This window comes from Procambarus clarkii, chromosome 26 (genome assembly GCF_040958095.1).
Source record: "Procambarus clarkii isolate CNS0578487 chromosome 26, FALCON_Pclarkii_2.0, whole genome shotgun sequence".
Lineage (NCBI taxonomy): Eukaryota > Metazoa > Arthropoda > Malacostraca > Decapoda > Cambaridae > Procambarus > Procambarus clarkii.
Window position 1 is genome coordinate 9,161,499 of NC_091175.1, and position 24,537 is coordinate 9,186,035.

The 24,537-nt window shown below is 44.5% G+C and overlaps 1 protein-coding gene across 1 annotated transcript; it reads right to left on the minus strand.

Moving 5' to 3' along the window:
- Positions 1 to 10: 10 nt before the first annotated feature.
- LOC123756758 (glycerol-3-phosphate acyltransferase 3-like) lies at positions 11 to 15,479 on the minus strand. Its single transcript, XM_045740061.2, has 10 exons — positions 15,342 to 15,479; positions 13,402 to 13,536; positions 5,619 to 5,908; positions 5,031 to 5,201; positions 4,357 to 4,605; positions 3,953 to 4,055; positions 2,684 to 2,799; positions 1,985 to 2,093; positions 1,691 to 1,878; positions 11 to 320 (listed from the first exon to the last, which is right to left on the minus strand). The coding sequence occupies exons 1-10, from the start codon at positions 15,462 to 15,464 to the stop codon at positions 65 to 67; spliced, it is 1,740 nt and encodes a 579-aa protein (XP_045596017.2). The 5' UTR covers positions 15,465 to 15,479; the 3' UTR covers positions 11 to 64.
- Positions 15,480 to 24,537: the final 9,058 nt, after the last annotated feature.

The window sequence follows — 24,537 nt, forward strand, 5'->3', positions numbered from 1 at the left end:
AAACTCTGCATAGTTTTGACTTTAAATATATTTATTCGATGGTAGATATAATGACGAAACCCTCTCAAGCTTCTTTGATGTGTCTTTCACATCTGTCTCTCTCTCTCTCTCCTCTCACTCTCTCACATTCTTCTCTCTCTCTCTCTCTTTCTCTCTCCTTCACTTCGAGGTCCTCGCTCTCACTCAAGTGTCTGGCAAACTCTTCCTGCTGCCTCTTTCTCCAGTGGGTCTGCTTCATCTGTAGACTGCTCGAGTATTTCACGAACCCATCCCACACCAGCTCCACGAACCCCCCTCGGTGGGCTATCTGCGCCTTCACCCTGTTTCGAGGAGAAAACCAACATGTCGGACATTAGAGGAGTGATGTGTGTGTGTGTGTGTGTGTGTGTGTGTGTGTGTGTGTGTGTGTGTGTGTGTGTGTGTGTGTGTGTGTGTGTGTGTGTGTGTGTGTGAAGATTTGTGCTTGTGGGGAGAGGATACATACATAAATCATACATATATATATGTATGATACATATATGTATACATATATAAATCTCAATTTATATATGTATACATCGTAAATATGTAATTTTTGGTTACATGTGGATTCGTCTTCGTAAATGCGTGTATCTGGTAAGTATATATGTATATATATAAATATATATATATATATATGCATATATATATATATATATATATATATATATATATATATATATATATATATATATATATATATATATATATATATATATGTTCTTAATAGGTGTATATACTTTGTAAATATACTTATGAGACAAATATCACAGTACTTTATAAGAGAGAATTATTATATGATAGCAAATTCCCGCATCTGGCTTCCTGTCATCGACAATGGAATCCATGATCTCAATTACTTCCGCTTATGCACTCAACTACTCATCGTCTCACCTAACTACCGCCACTCGTGTCCTCATCTCTCCTGTGCATGAAATTAGTTACATTGTTAGCTACATTGGTGTTTACATTTCTCATTATGTTAGCTATTTTTCGTGTTAGCAACCAAGTCTTCAGATTCCTAACCTATTTCTGATCTAATGTTTACCTATTTAATCTCTCAGTCTAAATTTAATTTAAATTCGTTACTCAACGTTGCAGGTTCAGTTAATGTTGGGGGTAACAAAGTTAACATTTAGTCTTATTAACTAATTTAAGGCCTTTCATCTATTAGTTAAGTTTTGAGGAAAACATTCTAACTCTTCGCATTTCTGGATAATGTAAATTTAGGTTTCTCGGTCCGTCTTTATCTTATTTATTATCATTTAGAGAGTATAATAAATAATAATATTTATACAGACGAGGAGTCACAATAACGTAGCTGAAATATGTTGACCAGACCACACACTAGAAAGAGAAGGGACGACGACGTTTCGGTCCGTCCTGGACAATTCTTCAAGTCGAAAATGCTCCAGGACGGACCGAAACGTCGTCGTCCCTTCACCTTCTAGTGTGTGGTCTGGTCAACATATACACCAACCAGCAAGTATATGCTTTTGTATTGAACATACTCCAGTACTAGAGTATGCTCTTGAATGTATATATATATACACACTGAGAAGCGTCTCCAGGTTGACCTTTCCCCTTAAATAGTTACTCAACAGACTTCCTCTTCCCCCGACCATGGCAAAAGAAGCAATTACCCTCCCAGCATCTCGTGAGCTCCACTGACCTATTTGCGAAGGCCACTGCCGACTCGTGTTGTGCTCGCCTGGTCTTGGGCAGGTACCACACGTCGCACACTATGGCCCAGGAGGTCATCATACTGAAGAGGTAGGCGCCGAAGGTGTCTTGGTACCAGAAGGGGTCCCCGTACCTCAAGTCGAACCGGATGGCCACGGGGAAGATGTCGCTATCCAGCTATATGTGTGTGTGTGGGGCGAGAGGAATAGCGATTAACGTGTGTGGGGGAAAGAGCATCACAAAAGGCTTTTAGATTACTTTCAACGGGACAGAAAGTCATTACCTCAAAGGCGCCCTTCTTAAATTGCAGGACAACGGTGTTGTTGTTACAGATCCCTTCAGGGAAGATGAGTATCGGGGGCTTGGCCGGGTCCTGTGCGTGCGCCTCGATCCTACAGGTGAGCACATTGGTGAAAATTAAGCCACCCCAAGAGGTGGCACGGGCATGAATAGCCCGGAAGTGCAGGTGAACAGATTCATTTCGTTGAGAGAGAGAGAGAGACAAAGAGTAGGGTTATTAATTTCGTGTTGGTTTAAGAGCTATCACACTTTACGTGAAAAATAAATATATATATTTAAAAAAATATAATATATATATGAAAAAAAAATATATATATATATGTATGCTTCTAAACGATATATTTAGAGAGAGAACGTAAACAAATGATAATTCCCTCTACATGTGTCTTTGCACACACATATGGGTTTTTTCCTCAGACTTTCATTCACACTTAAGAATACTTGAGAGCCTCACACTTAAAAGGCAATATTGACACTTTACAGTTAAGGGTACTGGACTTGAGGGCGGTATTGCCTCTCTGGTAACACTGTTCTTAAATAATACTAATAATATTAATAATAATAATAATAATAATAATAATAATAATTCAAGTAATAATAATAATAAAAATAATAGTAATGATAATTATTCTATTAAACATGAGAATACGATTACAATTTCATGTTAACATTTTTAACTTACATTTTCGAGACTTGGGATCGTTCACGAGCCTCAGATCTATCGAACCAGATGTGGTGGGACGACCTAGCCAGCGCCATCATGAACATCCCAAGGATGCCCCTAGTTTTCTGCCCCACCTGTTATGGGGTGAAAGATACCACCGCCGTCAGGAGAGGCTTTCTTCCATCTATAGCTTTAAAAATGTTACCTGTGTGTGTGTGTGTGTGTGTGTGTGTGTGTGTGTGTGTGTGTGTGTGTGTGTGTGTGTGTGTGTGTGTGTGTGTGTGTGTGTGTGAACCCATTATCTTGTAATTGGATCTGGTTTAAGAGCATCTGAAACTCTTCATTACGCTGTATTAATATAATGAGCTTCTTAAAGGGGGACTGGAGTCCTCTTTTACGAACTGGATTCAGTGAATATCACCTGGAGCCTTTCCAGTGCATTATTTCTACGTCATTTCACTGTATCGTAAAGCTGAAGAATGTTATGTGAGTAAATTGAGAGACATGAATCTAAATGATAGCCTAAACTTTCAGTATCATTCAACAACTATAACAAAAACATATATATATATATATATATGCTAACTCCATGCATGATAACAGTGCACTACCATTTAAAAGCATTGCAACATTTTTTATAAAAGATATATATATACTGCTATATATAAAGAAGCAAAATTCCTGGCTAACACGCCTGCTATGATTCTGAAAACAGTAATCAAAGTTTTTCCAATTGTTGTAGTGTACAATGATCTCTCTGAAGGTTCTGATGAGGAGCCGCACGAAGTACTGACCCAGAGTCTACATGGAGTAGACGAAAAAGTAATGAAATGGATAATACAATTGTTAAAACACTGAAAAACACAGGGTAAATAAGATATTTTTTTTGCAGGGATATTCCTGCGCGGGCTGTAAGCCTCTAGCTGGCCCACTAAGAGAAATAAGAGATAATAATGTGATTGCGTAAATGTTGAGTGGAGTGCCGCAAGTTCTTATTTTAAGGAAAATCTCCATTTTCAGTTGTTTACCCCAGTTGAGAAATTGGAGAAAGATCTATACGAACTCCACAGAATATAAACACTGTCAAATACTATTTAATGTTACAAAAGAAATCACGTTCTCACTCATAAGCGATACCAATGAACGCCACAATTATTGTATCAACACCGCGACATGCTTTAAATTGAAAAACAGAAGAAAAGCCTCTCAGGGAAAAATTGGTGCTAGCAGCCACTTAAGGGCCCTATAGCTACGATTTCCCAGTACTGGTTGATGGCCAGAACTCACCATATCATAACACTGGTCGGTGGCCAGGACCATGGAGTCGATGGGGGAGGTGTGGTTGGCCACCACGATGCCGTGGCTCGGCCTGTTTTCAGTGTCGTGAAATCTATCAAGATAAATGAAGTCATTAGTACAGAAGACAAATTTTTTACGTACGCGACAAAATATATTTTCACGGAATATTCCGTGTCATCCAAAGGGTTGTGCAAGATGCCTGTGTCTTCCATTTGCAGGTGAAAGAGACGAAGCTCCAGTACTCAATATATTACTCTATATACAATTATTGTTATATAATTGATTGCAAACCGTTACATTGTGATGAATATGAATTCTTGCAGCTTTGTCTAACTCAACAACTTGCAGTTATGTAAACAACACGCCTCTCTGGATGAGGTCAGCATGTATACCTGGCAACGATGGAAAGCGATGACGCGACGAAGTCAAAACACCAGACGACGACGCGGGCGTTGAGTCTCCGCTTGGAGTCGTTGTTGGGGAGGAGGCCGACGATGGAGCACAGGACGCTCAAGGTGACCAGACTCAGCACCAGCAGCAACACCCGCACCGGCATGAGGAACACCCACCGCACCACGAACCCCACCGCCCACACCACCGTCAGGGAGGGACTCGCGCGCAGGTATCGTTTCTTCTTGGTTCTGCACCAGAGAGAGCGTCACGGATTATTCCATGTGTTGATTATCCGCGCCTCACCTTGTCTTTGCAACCGCATGTTTTCTAGAAACAGCCTAGTTTCGATCTAATGGTCTGCTGCTGTTTCAATTTCCTTTGTAATCCATTGTTGAGCTTAGTTTAAGAGTGGAGATGTCTAAGCAGGTAATTACAGCTGAAGCTGAAGTATAACTCTGAACAAAAATATTTCAGCGTTACAGTTACATAAATCTTAGAGGGTTATGGCTAGAAAACATTCCAGGTGCGGTTAGAGGGGCCCAGAACCACCTCTAGAGCACATGCCATGCCATTAGGAACTCAAACCCTCTCTGGACAACATATTGCAGGTATGGTCAGAGGCCCATACCTACCTGAAAAATATATTCCAGTTGTGGTTGGGGCCCGTACCCACCTGGAAAGCATATTCCAGGTACGCAGTTCGGCGGGAGTGAAGCTCTTGCTGACGCAGTCCTCGACGATAGCCCTCATCCCTGCCGCCAGGTAGGGCATCGGGTCCTGGAAACTGAAGGACCCCGTGGAAGAGGCGGATTCTGCCCGAGGAGACTCTGGACAGATAACTACCCTGAAAGAAGAGAGGAAGAACCGTTCCAGAGCAAACACGTCTTTTTATCGATCTATCTTGATTGAAATCACAATACTCACTGATTAGATATTTGCATTACATGCAGATATCTGTCATAACCTGTGATTCACAAGAGTAAAAAATTGTTTTGATGGATGTTATGAACCTTGTGCCTACCTGTAATGAAGTGTAATAATTTATTATATATGTATTACACAGTATCATGTCTCCATGTATATCTCCATGTATCATAAATACATAGTTCGACTAGAAATATATATATATATATATATATATATATATATATATATATATATATATATATATATATATATATATATATATATATATATATATATATATATATATATATATATATATATATATATATATATAAATAATGTCTACCAGACTCACCCATTATTCTCTGAAAGGTCCTCCTCCTCCTCCCCTTCCTCTTCCGCCAGCGGCTCTTCGACAATCTTGAGAGCTGCGAACTGGAAGACCCGATCCAAGAGCTCTACATACTTCCTCCTGAGCTTGAGCTGCCGGCCGATGGTGGCCACCAGCAGGAGACACACGAACACCACTACCTGGCCCCAGATGACGAAGGGCCTCACAGTGCCCCAAACCTGACCCAAGTCCAAGTAGTCCCACCATGGCAGAGCTTTCCAGTAGTCCAGCAACACGGTCCAAACCATTATCACCTGGAAATATAAAATTTAAAAAAAAAAAAAAAGAACAGGAGAATAATATAAATTGCATGAAAGCCTATATTGGCCCATACGAGGCAGCTACTATTTATATCAAACCAAAATTATATATATATATATATATATATATATATATATATATATATATATATATATATATATATATATATATAACCTGTGATTCACAAGAGTAAAAAATTGTTTTGATGGATGTTATGAACCTTGTGCCTACCTGTAATGAAGTGTAATAATTTATTATATATGTATTACACAGTATCATGTCTCCATGTATATCTCCATGTATCATAAATACATAGTTCGACTAGAAATATATATATATATATATATATATATATATATATATATATATATATATATATATATATATATATATATATATACATGGAGATATACATATATATATATATATATATATATATATATATATATATATATATATATATATATATATATATATATATATATATATAGCGGCTGCCCATGCAGCAGCACCTCAGAAAGAAGCCCATGAAGCGGCTCCTCACCCATGAAGCGGCTGCCCATGCCCATGAAGAAGCCCATGAAGCGGCACCTCACCCATGAAGCGGCTGCCCATGCAGCACGAGCATACATCACAAACATTTCTGATGAAAAGGCCCTGCTCAAACTGGACTTTAAGAATGCCTTCAACATGGTAAGAAGAGATGCAGTACTTTGTGCCGTACATCGCCATTTCCGGCCCCTCTACCCGTTCATACTATCGTGCTACAGTGGCGAGTCAAAACTGCTCTTTGGTGAACATGAAATCAGATCATGTGAAGGTGTTCAGCAAGGTGATCCTCTTGCTCCCCTTCTTTTCTGCTTAGTCTTAAAAGAAATCACCGAAAGCTTGTCCAGCGAGTTCAACATCTGGTTTTTGGATGATGGCACTATAGCTGGCACCGTAGACCACCTCTTGTCAGATATCAGGAAAATAAGGGAGCAAGAAGTAAGCCTGGGTCTCGTCCTGAACCCTTCCAAGTGTGAAGTAGTCTCCTCCAACCCAGACATCGTAGCTAGAATAAGGTCTGCCTTGCCTGGAGCCCATGTCATTAGGGCCGAGAACAGCACCCTCCTTGGAGCTCCCCTCGGGTCTAACGCCATTGAGGAGATCCTCGACAAGAAAATCGCAGACCTTAGGAGGATGGAAGACAGAATAGGTGACATCGATGCCCACGATGCTTTTTATCTCCTCACCAAATGCCTATCCCTTCCGAGGCTAACCTACTTTCTGAGGTGCGCCCCATCTTACAACAACCCAAAGCTTGACGAGTATGACCTCCTACTGAAGACCATGCTGGAAAAAGTTGTTAACCTCTCTCTCAACGAATGCCAGTGGAAACAAGCCACTCTTCCTGTCAGGCTCGGTGGCTTGGGTGTCCGCACCGCCACCCAAATTGCAGTCCCAGCCTTCCTGTCTTCCTCCTCAGCATCAGATGACCTGGTTAAGGAAATTCTACCTGACACCCTGAGTGATGTAGCGGGGATACAGGACCCCCACTACACGGAATGTGACACGAAATGGGGTGCCATGACAGACCCAGCACTCAGACCAGCCATGCCGAAAGCCAAGAAACAATCCAGTTGGGACAGCCCCATTGTAGACAAAGAAGCCACAGCTTTGCTGGAGGCAGCAACAACCCCCAGTGATCGTGCACGCCTCACAGCTGTGCAGGCTCCCCATGCAGGGGACTTCCTTCTGGCAGTCCCTATGTCTGCAACAGGCACACGTCTTGATCCGCAGGAGCTCCGTATTGCAGTCGCTCTCCGCCTTGCTGCCCCTATCCACACTGTTCACAGGTGTATTTGCGGCGAGGCAGATGCTGACGAATATGGATTGCATGGCCTGCACTGTGGAAAATCGGGTGGTTGGCACACTAGACACGACGAAGTCAACGACATCATTAAAAGAAGCCTTGCCTCTGCTCAGTGTCCAGCGGAGAGAGAGCCCCGCAACCTACTGAACCGTGACTCTGTTAGCTTTGCCGGCCGACCAGACGGAATCACACTGCTTCCGTGGAAGGGTGGCAGGCAGTTAGCATGGGACTATACTTGCGTATCCACCCTGGCACCGACATACATCACCCTCTCTGCCGGCACGGCAGGAGCCGCAGCGACACACAGAGAAAAACAAAAGTCAGTCAAGTACAGGCAATTAGATCAAAGGTACAATTTCGTTCCAATAGGGTCTGAGACCCTAGGCCCATGGGGTGAGAGTGCAAGAAGGTTTCTTAAGGATCTTGGTTCCAAGCTCATTGACACCACAAGAGACCCTAGAGCAGCAAGTTTTCTCTTTCAGCGCCTCAGTGTCGCGATCCAGAGGGGAAATGCCCGCTGCATCCTCGGTTCCTGCCCGGCGTCGGAGGAGTTCGAGGAAATCTACAGCCTCTAGGAAGCGAACTTTTTCTTGTGTCCTCTTAATGTTCATTTTTTGTATAAAATCAGATATGTAACTGTATAACCTTGCATAATAAAGTGTACATCGTAATAAAAAAAAAAAGGGGGTGGTAGGAGAAGTGAACACTCTTTCGTATTCAGTGTTAAATGTCAAGTTTTTCCCTGAGTGCTCTGTGTTCCCTTCTCTGAGGCTGTGGGTCCCTATAATTACACCAGTGGTGGTACCCCCCTATATATATATATATAACTGATTAGAACTTGCGTTTCCCTGATTTTATATCTACATTTTGAGTGAGGTGGGAAGGGTGATGTGGCATTACATTTGAGTGAGGTGGGAAGGGTGATGTGGCATTAACACAAGACAGAACACTAGGGGATATTAATAGGGTATTAAAAGTATCAACACAAGACAGAACAGAAACAATGGGTATTGAATAGAAGTGTTTGTAGAAAGCCTATTGGTCCATATTTCTTGATGCTTCTATATTGGAGCGGAGTCTTGAGGTGGGTAGAATATAGTTGTGCAATAATTGGCTGTTGATTGCTGGTGTTGACTTCTTGATGTGTAGTGCCTCGCAAACGTCAGGCACTACACATCAAGAAGTCAACACCAGCAATCAACAGCCAATTATTGCACAACTATATTCTACCCACCTCAAGACTCCGCTCCAATATAGAAGCATCAAGAAATATGGACCAATAGGCTTTCTACAAACACTTCTATTCAATACCCATTGTTTCTGTTCTGTCTTGTGTTGATACTTTTAATACCCTATTAATATCCCCTAGTGTTCTGTCTTGTGTTAATGCCACATCACCCTTCCCACCTCACTCAAAATATATATATATATATATATATATATATATATATATATATATATATATATATATATATATATATATATATATATATATATATATATATATATATATATATGTCTACCACCAACCAGAAGGCCTGGTTACAGAGACCACGGGGGACATTGCTTCCCGGGACCAATAACTGATAGGTAGATTTATTGACGCATTTATCTTTGGATTTTGGATTTTCCTCATATTAAGTTAATAAAGTATACCCTCTCCATGTATCATATACACACTTCGACTAGAAAATACAAAGTGTTTCGATATACAATCCAAGTCATTTTCGTTAGAATTTAACTATTTTTAACTTAGTGTGTTATTATTAGTAGTAAATGTAGCCCTACCTATCGGCATTGCTTTTCTAGCTTCTCTCACATTTTTGCGTAACTCCTTAACAGTTGCCCAAATGCAAGGGTGCCTCTTCACTGTTGATTGATTAGAGGCATCAGGTGTAAGGAATCGTGCCCAAAATTAAAGTCTTGTCCAGGAATCGAATCCGGGACCATTGGGTTGTGTCCAGACGATATCTTCACAGCCAAAAACGTGTGTGGATAGGCTCAGTGAGGCGAGGAACAGGTTGGATAGATAGGTTGACGAGGAACAGGTTGGATAGATAACCTGGATAGGTTGGCGAGGACCAGGTTGGATAGATAACAGGTTATCAGAGTTGGTAGAGCTACTGTGGCGAGGCGCAGTTAGGAGGCAGTTCTGGGTGTAGGCAGCCCCACTGAGGCGAGGCGCGGGTGGAAGAGATAGCAGGAACTGCGTTATCACTCTCGGGGGACAAACTGCTCAGAAGGCAGTCTTGTTATCTCGTCGAAAACATCAGTGCCGCAGTATTGCTTTGATTTTGTTTAGCATAATAATAGTCATATTGATCAAACCTTGACTTCCTGATCATCGCGTATACACTGTGGTGATAATTCAACCATACATGTAAGTATACATTGTATTAATACATAGGTATACATTAAAACTGATATTTTGGTCTTGATTTCTATCTGTCGTGGAGGGTTATAGTGGTGACCCGTGGAGGGTCACCACTAACCAACCAGCGAAGTATACATTTTACTCCTGAACACAGACCTACAAGATCAATATAGGCCTCTACCTTCAAACTGCATTTGAAAATTACTCATCCACAGATCATGAATTATAAAAGTGGTTGTAGGCCAAATACAGTCTCAACTGGAAATGGCGAGAGGGGGGAAACCCTCCACGTCATTCTGAAACTCCTGTAACAAAATCATACAGCAACAGATACAAAATAAATTGCCCGAAACGCTGTGCATATTAGTGGCTCCTTGTATGTATGTACTTTTACCTGAAGGAACATTTGATTGGATTGGATTTAAAAGGCATAGAATGGGTGATGCACAGCCATGTATTGCAGTCATTTTGTCAAGCAAGAGTCTTCAGACCACCAATTAAGCAGTTACTTGAAGAAGCAATGTTGTTGTTGTTAAAGATTCGCTACCTGGAACAAAGTTCCAAGTAGCACGGGCTATGGTGAGCCCGTAGTGCCTTTGAAGAAGCAAGCCTTCTTGTGATGGTCAGGGGACAGCTTCCTAAGCTTTGACAATAGAATCTACAGACAGATTAAAGAAGAATGGCACTCGGAGTTTCAAGCAGTGTGGCGATAGCAGAAATCTTCATCCACACATAAGTCTTTGACACAGTTTGAATGTATAGAGAGACCAGGGATGGATAATATAACTGGGATATATTGATGACATCTTCAGGGTAATGACCGGAGGTAGGCAGGCAGTGGAAATGACGATAAGTCACAAATAACGTGGCTGAGGATATGGTGACCAAACCTCACATACACCAGAAGATGACGAGACGACGACGACGTTTCGGGTCATCCTAGACCATTATCAAGTCCATTATCAGTTTGCAGTCATTATCCGCAATCGACTTGGTCCAGGACGGACCGAAACGTCGTCGCCGCCTTCTCATCTTCTGGTGAGTGAGATTTGGTCATCAATATCCTCACTCACGTTATTGTGACTCATCATCTGTTCTAATTCATCTCCCCACCCCCCCAAAAAAAAGACCAGTCATGTCTGCCTCACAATCTGTTTAAAAATCAGTCACTGATTGCGTGCGCTAATGCTCAGTCACCAGATTCTTAAGAGTAACCGCGGTATAAACATTCCAGCCTGATCGACGCGAGACAACACAAGTGCCACCAATGAGAATATAATTATATCGAGACACACACACACACACACACACACACACACACACACACACACACACACACACACACACACACGCACACACACACACACACACACACACACACACACACACTCAGAGAGGAGGAAATATTTCATGGATTTAGCACGCCCGGATGACTTAGGAATAGTTTACAGATTTCAACAACTAATCACCGCTGAATAGGCTCTTTCGCCTCACTCACTCACTGATGTTCCATGACAATCCATCGCGTCACAGGCTCGTCACGTGGGATTAATACTGCCACCACACACACTAATGACCCTCGGAGTGTAGATAGGCGTTGAGGTAGATATCCAAGGATCACCAACACACAACAACAGAAACGCTTGGGCAGTCTGTCATCTTTTCCTATGATCCCAAACCCGTTCTGGTATTTCCTGATTGTTTGATTCAACAGGCGTGTTGCTATTTCCTTTAATCACCTGTATGGGTCTCGAACCCTGGACTCTACGCTTGTGAGGCCGAGGCACTATCGACTGGGCTATGAGTTGTGTTTTAAAGGAATTCGTTTTGTCAGTCGAGGGTCACAGCTGACTGATCGCATTTAGGATTTCAGATAAGGAATGAGTTAAAACAGTACTATTACAACTGTATCTCGGTAGTCCGTTCTCGACTCGCAATAGGGACTCTCCGGTTCGAATCCCGGTCGGGACAGAAACGGTTAAATATATTTCTTTTCACCTAATGCATCTATTCACCTAGCAGTAAATATACACCCGTGAGTTAGTCAACGTTTGTGGGAGTTACATCCTAACCTATAAAATATAAAGATATAAGCCTAACGTATGTATATATTTCATTCACTAGGGCACAGGGAGACTCGAACTGTCGACTCCAACGAGCCTGAGGCAGAAGCTCTTCCTCAAGGCCACAAAGGCCTCTTCCTGGGGTCTGGTAGCTGAGGCGGACAGCGCGCAGGACTCGTAATTCTGTGGCCCCGGGATCGATTCCCGGACCAGGCAGAAACAAATGGGCAAAGTTTCTTTCACCCTGAATGCCCTTGTCACCTAGCAGTAAATAGGTACCTGAGAGTTAGACAGATGTTACGGAGCTACTTCCTGTGTGTGTGTGTGTGTGTGTGTGTGTGTGTGTGTGTGTGTGTGTGTGTGTGTGTGTGTGTGTGTGTGTGTGTGTACTCACCTATTTGTGCTTGCGGGGGTTGAGCTTTGGCTTTTTGGTCCCGCCTCTCAACTGTCAATCAACTGGTGTACAGATTCCTGAGCCTACTGGGCTCTATCATATCTACACTTGAAACTGTGTATGGAGTCAGCCTCCACCACATCACTGCCTAATGCATTCCATCCGTTAACTACTCTGACATTGAAAAAGTTCTTTCTAACGTCCCTGTGGCTCACGTGGGTACTCAGTTTCCACCTGTGTCCCCTTGTTCGCGTACCACCAATGTTGAATAGTTTATCCTTGTCTACCCGGTCGATTCCCCTGAGGATTCTCTAGGTTGTGATCATGTCTCCCCTTACTCTTCTGTCTACCAGTGTCATGTGTGTGTGTACTCACCTAGTTGTGCTTGCGGGGCTTGAGCTCTGGCTCTTTGGGACCGCCTCTCAACTGTTAATCAACTGATTTTTTTATTTGTATTTACTGCTAGGTAAACAGGGGCATGAAAATGAAAGAAACTTTGCCCATTTGTTCCCGCCTCCGCCGGGGATCGATCCCTGGACCCTAGGACTAAGAATCCCGAGCGCTGTCCACTCAGCCGTCAACTCAGCAAGACTATAAATTCACCAGGCCAGCATGGCTATAGAAGCGTTACCAGGCCAGAATGACTTATCCATCCACTGTAAACATACTCCCAGGATTAGTCTTAGACAATAAACATTTTATATATCTCTAAAACAACTATTAACACAAATGTTAAGAAGCAAGTTAATACAGTAAACCATTAAGGTGAGGGGCGCTGAGTTATACACAATAATACTCACCACACGAAGAGTAACTGAAGTGTCGACAGAGTCCGGAAGAATGAATAACAAGTCGACCTTGACGGGACGACACCACGCGGGTGACTGACTTGTCTGGTGTGAGTGGAGCCACAAGTCTGGGGTCCGTTTCACACACTTGAGATAAGTTTTTCTATATCAGATCACACTTATTCATATAATTACGTAATATGAATTAAGGTCGTTGGATTACGATAATTGTTATGCTGCATCTTACGCTGAGCTATACTATTTGAGAAAATGTCTGTTGGATCGAAGGTGGAGGCTATAGATGCTTGAGATGTGTGTGGGGTGTTCGGCTCACATGACTTTGCATGGGGAGTGGTCTTGGGTATGGGACGGACATAGGTTGATTAAGGTCGGGCTAAGTTAAATGCTTTAGTATATATTATCATTTATTTACCGCCACCTCAATGCGATTTTCAAGGAGTGTGAAATATATGTTGTGATTCCCCAAGACTTTGTATTGATAATAATACAGGTAATATATATTGTCTGAAAGACCTATTCAGTTCTTTCAGTACTTCTTAATATACATTTTCTGGAAGTGAGAAAGGGGACGGGAGGGGGACGAGTTGGCGGGAAACGTGTGTGTGTGTGTACTCACCTATATGTGCTTGCAGGATCGAGCATTGACTCTTGGATCCCGCCTTTCGAGCATCGGTTGTTTACAGCAATGACTCCTGTCCCATTTCCCTATCATACCTGGTTTTAAAATTATGAATAGTATTTGCTTCCACAACCTGTTCCTGAAGTGCATTCCATTTCCCCACTACTCTCACGCTAAAAGAAAACTTCCTTACATCTCTGTGACTCATCTGAGTTTCAAGCTTCCATCCATGTCCTCTCGTTCTGTTACTATTCCGTGTGAACATTTCGTCTATGTCCACTCTGTCAATTCCTCTGAGTATCTTATACGTTCCTATCATGTCCCCCCTCTCCCTTCTTCTTTCTAGTGTCGTAAGGCACAGTTCCCTCAGGCGCTCTTCATACCCCATCCCTCGTAGCTCTGGGACGAGTCTCGTTGCAAACCTCTGAACCTTTTCCAGTTTCATTATATGCTTCTTCAGATGGGGACTCCATGATGAGGCGGCATACTCTAAGACTGGCCTTACGTAGGCAGTGTAAAGCGCCCTAAATGCCTCCTTACTTAGGTTTCTGAATGATGTTCTAACTTTTGCCAGTGTAGAGTACGCTGCTGTCGTTATCCTATTAATATGTGCCTCAGGAGATAGATTAGGTGTTACGTCCACCCCAGGTCTCTTTCACGCGTCGTTACAGGTAGGCTGTTCCCCTTCATTGTGTACTGTCCCTTTGGTCTCCTATCTCCTAGTCCCATTTCCATAACTTTACATTTGCTCGTGTTGAATTCTAGTAGCCATTTCTCTGACCATCTCTGCAATCTGTTCAGGTCCTCTTGGAGGATCCTGCAATCCTCATCTGTCACAACTCTTCTCATCAACTTTGCATCATCCTGTTGTGTGTGTGTGTGTGTGTGTGTGTGTGTGTGTGTGTGTGTGTGTGTGTGTGTGTGTGTGTGTGTGTGTGTGTGTGTGTGTGTGCCAAACAAGCAAGGGACGTGCCGTAACCCAGTCATAGGGGGGGGGGCGGTGGTCTGGCTGACGTATGACGTCATAGATCTTCACCCCATTGTACACATGACCTTTCAAGCAAGGTCAACGGATATGACATATCGGAGCTCAACCAGAGACCCTCTTACATGACCCAAACAAAACAAAAAAGTGCGTTAAAGTAAAGCTATAATCTAATACCAACTTGACTACCTAAGTTTATACATCCAAATATAAATATAAATAATATTCGCTGGCAGTCCTTCATGCTGACTCTTCGTAAGTATGAAGCAAAGCAGAATAATGTGAATAATGTGATATCATTTCACAGTAACAGTAAGACTGGCTCACGTTCACTTTCACGACATCAGTGTGTACGATTAGTGTCTTCTCTCTCCCCTGCTCACGGGATCCTTTAGTCGCGAGTGCAGCGTTAGCTAAACCTGTTATCGACAAAGGAAAGCATACACACATGAGGAAACAATCAATCTTGGCAACACTCTAGACCAGCCACAGCGTGATGGTGGTCTATACGACTCAGCAGAATGGGTCGGTCTTATCATACACATCGAGGGGGTCGTGTCTAGACGCAACGGCTGCGTTGTTTTGCTGTCGCATCAACGACGCCGGACGTAAACATCGCCGGGGACGTAAACATCGACTTGAGAATGGTCCAGGACGGACCGAAACGTCGTCGTCCCTTCACTTTCTAGTGTGTGGTCTGGTCAACATCGCCGGGGACTTGGCTGGGCCTCGAAGACTCCTGTTTGTGAATTGCATGACGGCTGCGGTGTTCCGCATGTGGGCGCCTGAGTGAACATACCGCCATAGCAGCGTGTACAACACTCCCCAATAGAAAGAAAACCCGCTGGGTTGTTCATCCTGTCACTTGTACCCCAGACACAGCTGAGACTTCCTTAACTGTCTCAAGTGAACGACCCTGCATATGTGACCGCCAGGTGCCGTGCGAAGGCACCCATAGTCTGAGATTTAGACATATCTTGTTTACCAGCACAAGCACCTGAAGCCTCAACAATATTCGTCGCTAAAAATCCATAAAAATCAAACACTGGGAAAATAAATCACTGGGAAAGTATACCTCGATGTCGTCTAGATATATAAATCTAGACTATTTAATATAATTATAATTCATTGTATCAGGGGGACAGGAAGCCAGAGTGCACTCATACACGTTTTGGCTTTTATCGAGCCAAACCAATCGTCTCCTCCCCCCCCCCACCCTAACGTCGTAGTACTGACCCCGTCCGGGATGCGACCCCACAACAAGCTGGCTAACTCCTGAGTACCTACTGACTTTAGGTGGACAGAGTCATTAGGTGAAAGGAAATGTGCCCCATCCATTTCTGTCCCGTCCGGAACTCGAACCCGGAGTCGTCAATTGTGCGTCGAGAACGAACTCCCGACTGTACTGCCGGGATTACCGGGATTACCGGGAATACCGGGATTTATATATCAACTATTCACTTAGAGCAGTAAATAGGCGTCCAAGAGTTAGCTTGATGTGGGGTTCCATTCTGCGGTGGGTCAGTAATTTAACCTTGGTGGGGTGGAGAGGGAGGGCATTGGGAGGTATAGGAATTATCAGGAGAATGCGCTAATTGTTGTTGTTATAGATTCAGCTACTCGGAACAAGTTCCAAGTAGCACGGGCTATGGTGAGCCCGTAGTGGACTTATCTGGCACAGGAGCGGTGCTGTGTCGGAATGCGCCAAGCCGTTACGACTATGTATAGCACTTGGAAAGTGATCAGGATAGGGATTTGGGGTGGGACTGGAGGGGGGGGGGGAAGGAATGGTGCCAAACCACTTGGACGGTCGGGGATTGAGAGCTGACCTGCATGAAGTGAGACCGTCGCTCTACCGTCCAGCTCAAGTGGTTGGGCACTTGGGCTGGACGACATAGGCCTAAAATGTATATATACACTGACTGCCTGTCCCCCGACGAAATGAATTATTGTATATCAATAAAGTTTACATTTCTTGTTATCATTTCCTCTTGAGTTTGCGATGTAAATCCATGTCATTTACCTGAATTTACCTGAGGGCCACTATATCTCCAGCGGACTCGACGAGGACAGGAAGCCGGCGTCATGTCAAAAGCCCCACCCCCCCGGTCCCCTCACTCCCCCAAAAAAGTTTAGCAATTAGCTTATCCGGTACAACAGATGCAAGACGTGTGTGAAGTGCTTTTCCTTTATAAACAAGGGGCCGGGAGGCTGAATTAATGATCATTGGCCCAGGAGCGAAAAGAATACTAGAGTTGGCCCTGCGAGTTCAACCTAATGAGACAAAAAATGGAAACACTGAAACACGAAAGAAAACGAAAATACCCTAGACTCAAATAAAACCCGATTCGGAAACTTGCAGTAGTTGGTATATGTATTTCATTCATTACTATAGATGGGATACCCAGCGGTGCCCGAGGTCTCTCTTCCCCTCTCCCTCATCACTAAATGTTTACCGTCACCATTCTTCCCTCTTCTCTCCCACACGCTTCGCCCTTCTTATCCCCCCTCTGTCTGTCTCTCTCTCTCTCTCTCTCTCTCTCTCTCTCTCTCTCTCTCTCTCTCTCTCTCTCTCTCTCTCTCTCTCTCTCTCTCTCTCTCTCTCTCTCTCTCTCTCTCTCTCTCTCTCTCTCTCTCTCTCTCTCTCTCTCTCTCTCTCTCTCTCTCTCTCTCTCTCTCTCTCTCTCTCTCTCTCTCTCTCTCTCCTCTCTCTCTCTCTCTCTCTCTCTCTCTCTCTCTCTCTCTCTCTCTCTCTCTTCTCTCTCTCTCTCTCTCTCTCTCTCTCTCTCTCTCTCTCTCTCTCTCTCTCTCTCTCTCTCTCTCTCTCTCTCTCTCTCTCTCTCTCTCTCTCTCTCTCTCTCTCTCCTCTCTCTCTCTCTCTCTCTCTCTCTCTCTCTCTCTCTCTCTCTCTCTCTCTCTCTCTCTCTCTCTCTCTCTCTCTCTCTCTCTCTCTCTCTCTCTCTCTCCTCTCTCTCTCTCTCTCTCTCTCTCTCTCTCTCTCTCTCTCTCTCTCTCTCTCTCTCTCTCTCTCTCTCCTCTCTCTCTCTCTCTCTCTCTCTCTCTCTCTCTCTCTCTCTCTCTCTCTCTCTCTCTCTCTCTCTCTCTCTCTCTCTCTCTCTCTCTCTCTCTCTCTCCTCTCTCTCTCTCTCTCTCTCTCTCTCTCTCTCTCTCTCTCTCTCTCTCTCTCTCTCTCTCTCTCTCTCTCTCTCTCTCTCTCTCTCTCTCTCTCTCTCTCTCTCTCTCTCTCTCTCTCTCTCTCTCTCTCCTCTCTCTCTCTCTCTCTCTCTCTCTCTCTCTCTCTCTCTCTCTCTCTCTCTCTCTCTCTCTCTCTCTCTCTCTCTCTCTCTCTCTCTCTCTCTCTCTCTCTCTCTCTCTCTCTCTCTCTCTCTCTCTCTCTCTCTCTCTCTCTCTCTCTCTCTCTCTCTCTCTCTCTCTCTCTCTCTCTCTCTCTCTCTCTCTCTCTCTCTCTCTCTCTCTCTCTCTCTCTCTCTCTCCTCTCTCTCTCTCTCTCTCTCTCTCTCTCTCTCTCTCTCTCTCTCTCTCTCTCTCTCTCTCTCTCTCTCTCTCTCTCTCTCTCTCTCTCTCTCTCTCTCTCTCTCTCTCTCTCTCTCTCTCTCTCTCTCTCTCTCTCTCTCTCTCTCTCTCTCTCTCTCTCTCTCTCTCTCTCTCTCTCTCTCTCTCTCTCTCTCTCTCTCTCTCTCTCTCTCTCTCTCTCTCTCTCTCTCTCTCTCTCTCTCTCTCTCTCTGTCTCTGTCTCGTCTGCTTCCCGTTATGTTAAGTTTGGTTAAGTTTACTCCAAGAGTAGCTATGACGTAGACAGGCCAAACTTTTCTCATGTGTTATTCCCTCCTCAGTATATCTGGCGCAATGGAGCACCTCTCAGCAGGGAAACTTACTCTCACATCTCCGAATTATCAGTTAAATCCAAACTAGACATCGTGTAGTCGTGTAAATTTAAAAAGTCTGTTTAGTCAGCAAAATTTACATGCCACCATTATGTTTCCAGGAATAATACCAATGTTGGCCCACTTGATGAAAATGGTCCGGCTTGCCAAGCTTGACCCGGCGCGCTGGAGGTGGTACCGGAACATGAAGTCGAGGATTAACAGCAAGAAGGGGAGGATCTTGTCGATCACCAAGATGAGCTCGTCGGCTGGACAGTCGGACTCGTCGGCCAGCAAGATGAGCTCGTCGGCTGGACAGTCGGACTCGTCGGCCAGCAAGATGAGCTCGTCGGCTGGACAGTCGGACTCGTCGATCAGCAAGATGAGCTCGTCGGCGGGACAGTCGGACTCGTCGACCAGCAAGTCGGACTCGTCGACCGGGAAACTCAAATCGTTGACCATGGAATCCTCTTTGGCCGAAGAGCTGCACGCGAATGAGGTCCTCCATGAGGTCTTCCATGGGATGGAGACATCACCAGAGGAAGATCGATCCCTGGAGGAACGCCAACCCCAGCAGGAACACGGAGTCTCTAACAGGTCGTCCAGAAAGTGTTGCAACCAGGGCCAGAGATGCTGCAACCAGCGGTGGTTGCAACATCTAGTTGCAACCACAACCTGGGACGAAGACTTGAAGAAGATGGACGAAGACTTGAAGGACGAAGACTTGAAGGACGAAAACTTAAAGGACCATGACTTGATGAAGGGGAAATGCCTGAGGAAGAGGAAGGACCTGAGGAAGAGGAAGAAAAAAGACGACTCGGAGAAGAAAGACGACTCGAAGAAGGAAGACGACTCGGAGAAGAAAGACGACTCGAAGAAGGAAGACGACTCGGAGAAGAAAGGCGACTCGAAGAAGAAAGGCGACTCGAGGAAGGAAGACGACTCGGAGAAGAAAGGCGACTCAAAGAAGGAAGACGACTCGAAGAAGGAAGACGACTCGGAGAAGAAAGGCGACTCAAAGAAGGAAGACGACTCGAAGAAGGAAGACGACTCGGAGAAGAAAGGCGACTCGGAGAAGGAAGACGACTCGGAGAACGAAGATGACTCGGAGAAGAACGACGACTCGGAGAAGGAAGACGACTCGGAGAAGGAAGACGACTCGGAGAAGAAAGACGACTCGGAGAAGAAAGGCGACTCGGAGAGGAAAGACGACTCGAATAAGGAAGACGACTCGAATAAGGAAGACGACTCGGAGAAGATAGGCGACTCGAAGAAGGAAGACGATTCGGAGAAGAAAGACGACTCGGAGACGAAAGCCGACTCGGAGACGAAAGACTTCTTAAAGACGAGGAAGGCCTTACAGACGAGATTTGTGCGGTCGGACCTCTTTTCGTATCCGGAGTTCTCATCGAATCCGGAGTTCTCCTCGTATCCGGAGTTCGACACCAGCTGGACCGACAGCAACCACTTGAAGCCCAAGAACCCAATTGGTCAGAAGCCCAAAGAATACGAGAGCCAATTGTTGCCTTACCTGCTAGCACCAGGCACCATTGGCACGACGTGGGCAGACGTCGGAGGTTGCTGCGAAGTCCTGCAGGACATAAGAGAACAGGTCGTGATGACGCTGGTGCACAGCCAGTTCCACGGCACAGACGCGGCTTTCAGTCCCCCCAAGGGTATCCTCCTCTACGGACCGCCCGGCTGCGGGAAGACGCTGATAGCCAAGGCTGTTGCCGGCGAGGTCAACGCCTATTTCATGTCGCTAAATGTGTCTACCTTGAGGAGTAAATGGGTGGGGGAGTCGGAGAAGCTGTCGGCCGCCGTGTTCTCCCTGGCTTATAAGAGTCAGCCGTGTGTCATTTTCCTGGATGAGATCGACGCACTGTTGGGAAATCGCAAGGACGATGAAGTCACTAGCAGTGAAGCCGGGCTGGTGGCGACCTTTCTGACTTACTTGGACGGCATGAACACGGACACCGAGGCCAAGGTGATATTTCTAGCCGCAACCAACAGGCTGGAGGCCATCGATCCCGCCATCCTGCGCCGTTTATCAGTTAAGTTTCTCATTCCCAAACCCACTGCGGCTTCCCGACTGGAGATCTTGCGCATCCTGCTGCGCAAAGTCAATGCGGACAGCGACATCGATCTGGACGAGTTGGCCAAAATAACAGAGGGCTGCACCGGTTCTGACCTGCAGGAGGTGGTGAGGAGAGCCTCCATCTTCACTCTGGTCGAGTACCATACGGCGTATTGCGATGTCAAGTTTAAACTCCCGGAGGAGACCCTCGTCGCCTTCCATCGGAGGCACGCGCACGTCAAGATACGGCCCGTCAACATGGCCGACCTCATCAGGGCCATACATTTTAATACGAAAAGTGTTGACAACAATTCATTTAATAATTGTTATATTTGAGCCTTCCTAGGGTCACCGAGGGATGGATTACGCGTATTATTATTATTGACTGTTTATTTTGAACTCAGGTCGACACTAAAAGCAATTATATGGTTTGGTTTCTTTAATTGAAATCGCATTTGTAAATATGTAGACAGCACGGAGACGGGAAAGAGACTTGTTTTAACAGGTGATAATCGATAATTAATGTACATGGACAAGTTGTTTGTTTGTGGGTGCGCTTGCGTGTATACACGCACTCACGTCGGCGACAGAAGCGGTTGCGTGACACAATGCCTGCCTCTGTAACACAATACAAACTCCTCGGGCGACGTCGCACACTTCCTGTCTCCGCTCAAGGACCCTCCAAGACGGTCATCACCAACATCCGGGCTGTTGTGTATCTTTATACTGCAGCTGAACGCTCTTTAATTATTTCTTTCTCGTTGATTAGACGTTTAGATGTTGATAATATTCTCGTTGATAAATTGTCATGGCTCAGTTTGCCCATCATCAGACAAATGTTTTCAAAGTAATTTGTCCAGTCGTCTCTTGTTTGATGTCAACTCCCCTACGTATATGCTGAAGCTTATACTGGTGTTGAAGGTGACTTTGTTGTGGGAAGATTCTGGGCGACGTCCGTAAATCTTTGTCACCAGCCAGACAACGTCCGGTGGACGCCATCGCCAGGAGCTACATGTCCCTGAACCCGCAGTTAGCAACGTCACGCCACGCTGGGGACGTCTAACTTGTGGTTGATATTGGAAACTAAAGTTCGCAACACGGACTTAGGTTAGGCGCTCAATCCCCGATCGTCCAAGTGGTTGGGGCACCAATTCTTTCCTTCCCCATCGTCCCATCCCAAATCCTTATCCTGATCCCTTACAAGTGCTATATAGTTGTAATGGCTTTCCCTCTGAGAACTTCCTTCCCTTCGTGTTTGAGATATACAGCGTCCCTTATCCAGCGCCACTCATCCTGTGAGTGAACACACCGCCATAGTGACAGTATTGGGCAGCGCCACTCATCCTATGAGTGAACACACCGCCATAGCAGCATGTACAACACCCTAACCCCTCCTCCCCCCCCCCCTGTGTTACCACTGCGACACTAAGGAGTGAACGTGTGAAGCAAGAATCTTGCAGGCAGTGTAATGATTGAAGATTACGCAACTCCAAGAGTCTGCGAGTAGCTCATAAGAGACAGTGGGAGTTTAAAAATAAATTCTTGATTTTTTTTTTTTTAGTGATGGACGTTGGGCATTTACGATTTTTGCTGACAAGGTTTACATTTGCTCTACATTAGCAGGTGATGCAAACTCCCATAAATACTTGTACCTGAGCCTAGCAGTAGTAGGCTGCTGAATTTACTGGAAGATCCATAGATTTGCAGCTCTTTCTACAAAGTAATATGACAATTGGAAGGAAATATTTAACACCAATCTCTACTTTGCCTCGCGTCTATTCCATCTATCACATTAATATTCAGGAAGAGACACATATCTATGGCTCATCTAGTTAAGTCAGCAGACTACTGGACGTTATAACACCTGAGCTTAGGCTCTGACACAAGGACCTCTGGCGTATTTTACCTGAATTGACCTCAGAGCCACTAACACTAGTGGCCTCGACGAGGACAGGAAGCCGGCGGCTTGATGAATAACACGGACCCCCCCCTCCCCCCAACACACCCATATCGAGGGCAACAGTGGAAGGATTCAGATCCACTGGCTAGAGGCTCTGAAACCTAGTGCACGCTTAGTGGAGCAACTTAGTGATAAACAGTTCGTTTAAGTTCATCCAGTAGATATAGCGAGGAGGGATTTTGAGTTCGTATAATGTGGTAGATAACGAGAAAATCGGTGGAACAGAGCGGGGGGGGGGATCGAACCAGCATATCTTGGTGAAGACCAGATGCGAGCCATACATCCCCCTGAATCACGACATGCTAAAAGCTATACAACTCGGGGCACTGCTGTGCCCTCTAAGGATTCCGTAGGCCAGTTGCCACAAACAGATTATAGGAATAACCCGCCTGCACTCTGGAGTAGGTCCTCCACCATACCGCTCCTACACAAGGATATATCGATCGCCATAACGTGATAACGTGATATCACGTTATTGTAGTTCATAATGAGTTCGTTAGTTAAGCAAGTTACAGAGTAAATGATTTATTAATAATAGTAAAGGTTACAGTGAATGAAATGAAACACAAACGGTAGGATTTTAACTGTAATAGTTTTCGGTTAAGTTCATTTATTATGCACCCCATACCCATCCTGTGTTCATTTATTATGCACCCCATACCCATCCTGTGGGTGGTGGAGGAAAATATGTTGAAGAGCCACATAATAGGCTCAGGGCCTGAACCCAATTAAAATTCAGTTAGCTAAGCAAGTTACAACACTAATGAGCTAGTTACATAGTTTGTTAACATGTATAAACCAACAGTATATATACAAAGTTTGTGAAACTAAACATCACCGTGACCTCAAAAGACATGAACAGAGAGAGAGAGAGTGAAAGTTCGTACGAGCCAATTATACACCGTTGTAATTTGCCTATCATGCACTCCACACCCAGTACAGGGCTGGCGGTCGAAAGGTTACAGCCACCTACAGGTTACAATTATCTCTACACTGGAGATAATTAACACAAATTTCTGCTTGAAGATTATTTTAAATCAAATACTGACACATTTCTTGATCATTAGCTATAGCAGACAATGGAGCTTTACGGTAATTAAACTTTTACGGTAATTACACTATGTAATCTTGGCTAATAGTTTCAGTAATGTCGTATTGGATGAAATACGTTGTAGTTTCTTAGAGTGAATTATTCTCTCATCTGCATATTATGATCAATAATAATAATTTGTTTTGTCGAGGACATGCTCGTGTCTGAAGCTAGACACAAATACAACAAAATTATTAAGGATGGTAACAGAGTCCATTTCATGTGGTCTCCATCTCATGTTAGCCTCCGAATGCATAATAGAGCTGATAAGTTAGCCAGAGAATCTGCCTTTACAGGAGACATTGAGTGTAACCTTGGATTGTCAATAAGCAGTCTGGGAGCAATAGTAAATCAAGAACTTCAATAAAATCTTGTAGATCTGAGGCAAAGTGAAATCGACACCAGTAATTCCATCTATCATCATACTATCATGCAAGAGGAGCCACACATCTATGGTTCATCCAATAAAATCAGCAGACTTCTAGATGGTACTGCTGCTCGGCTTAGACTCG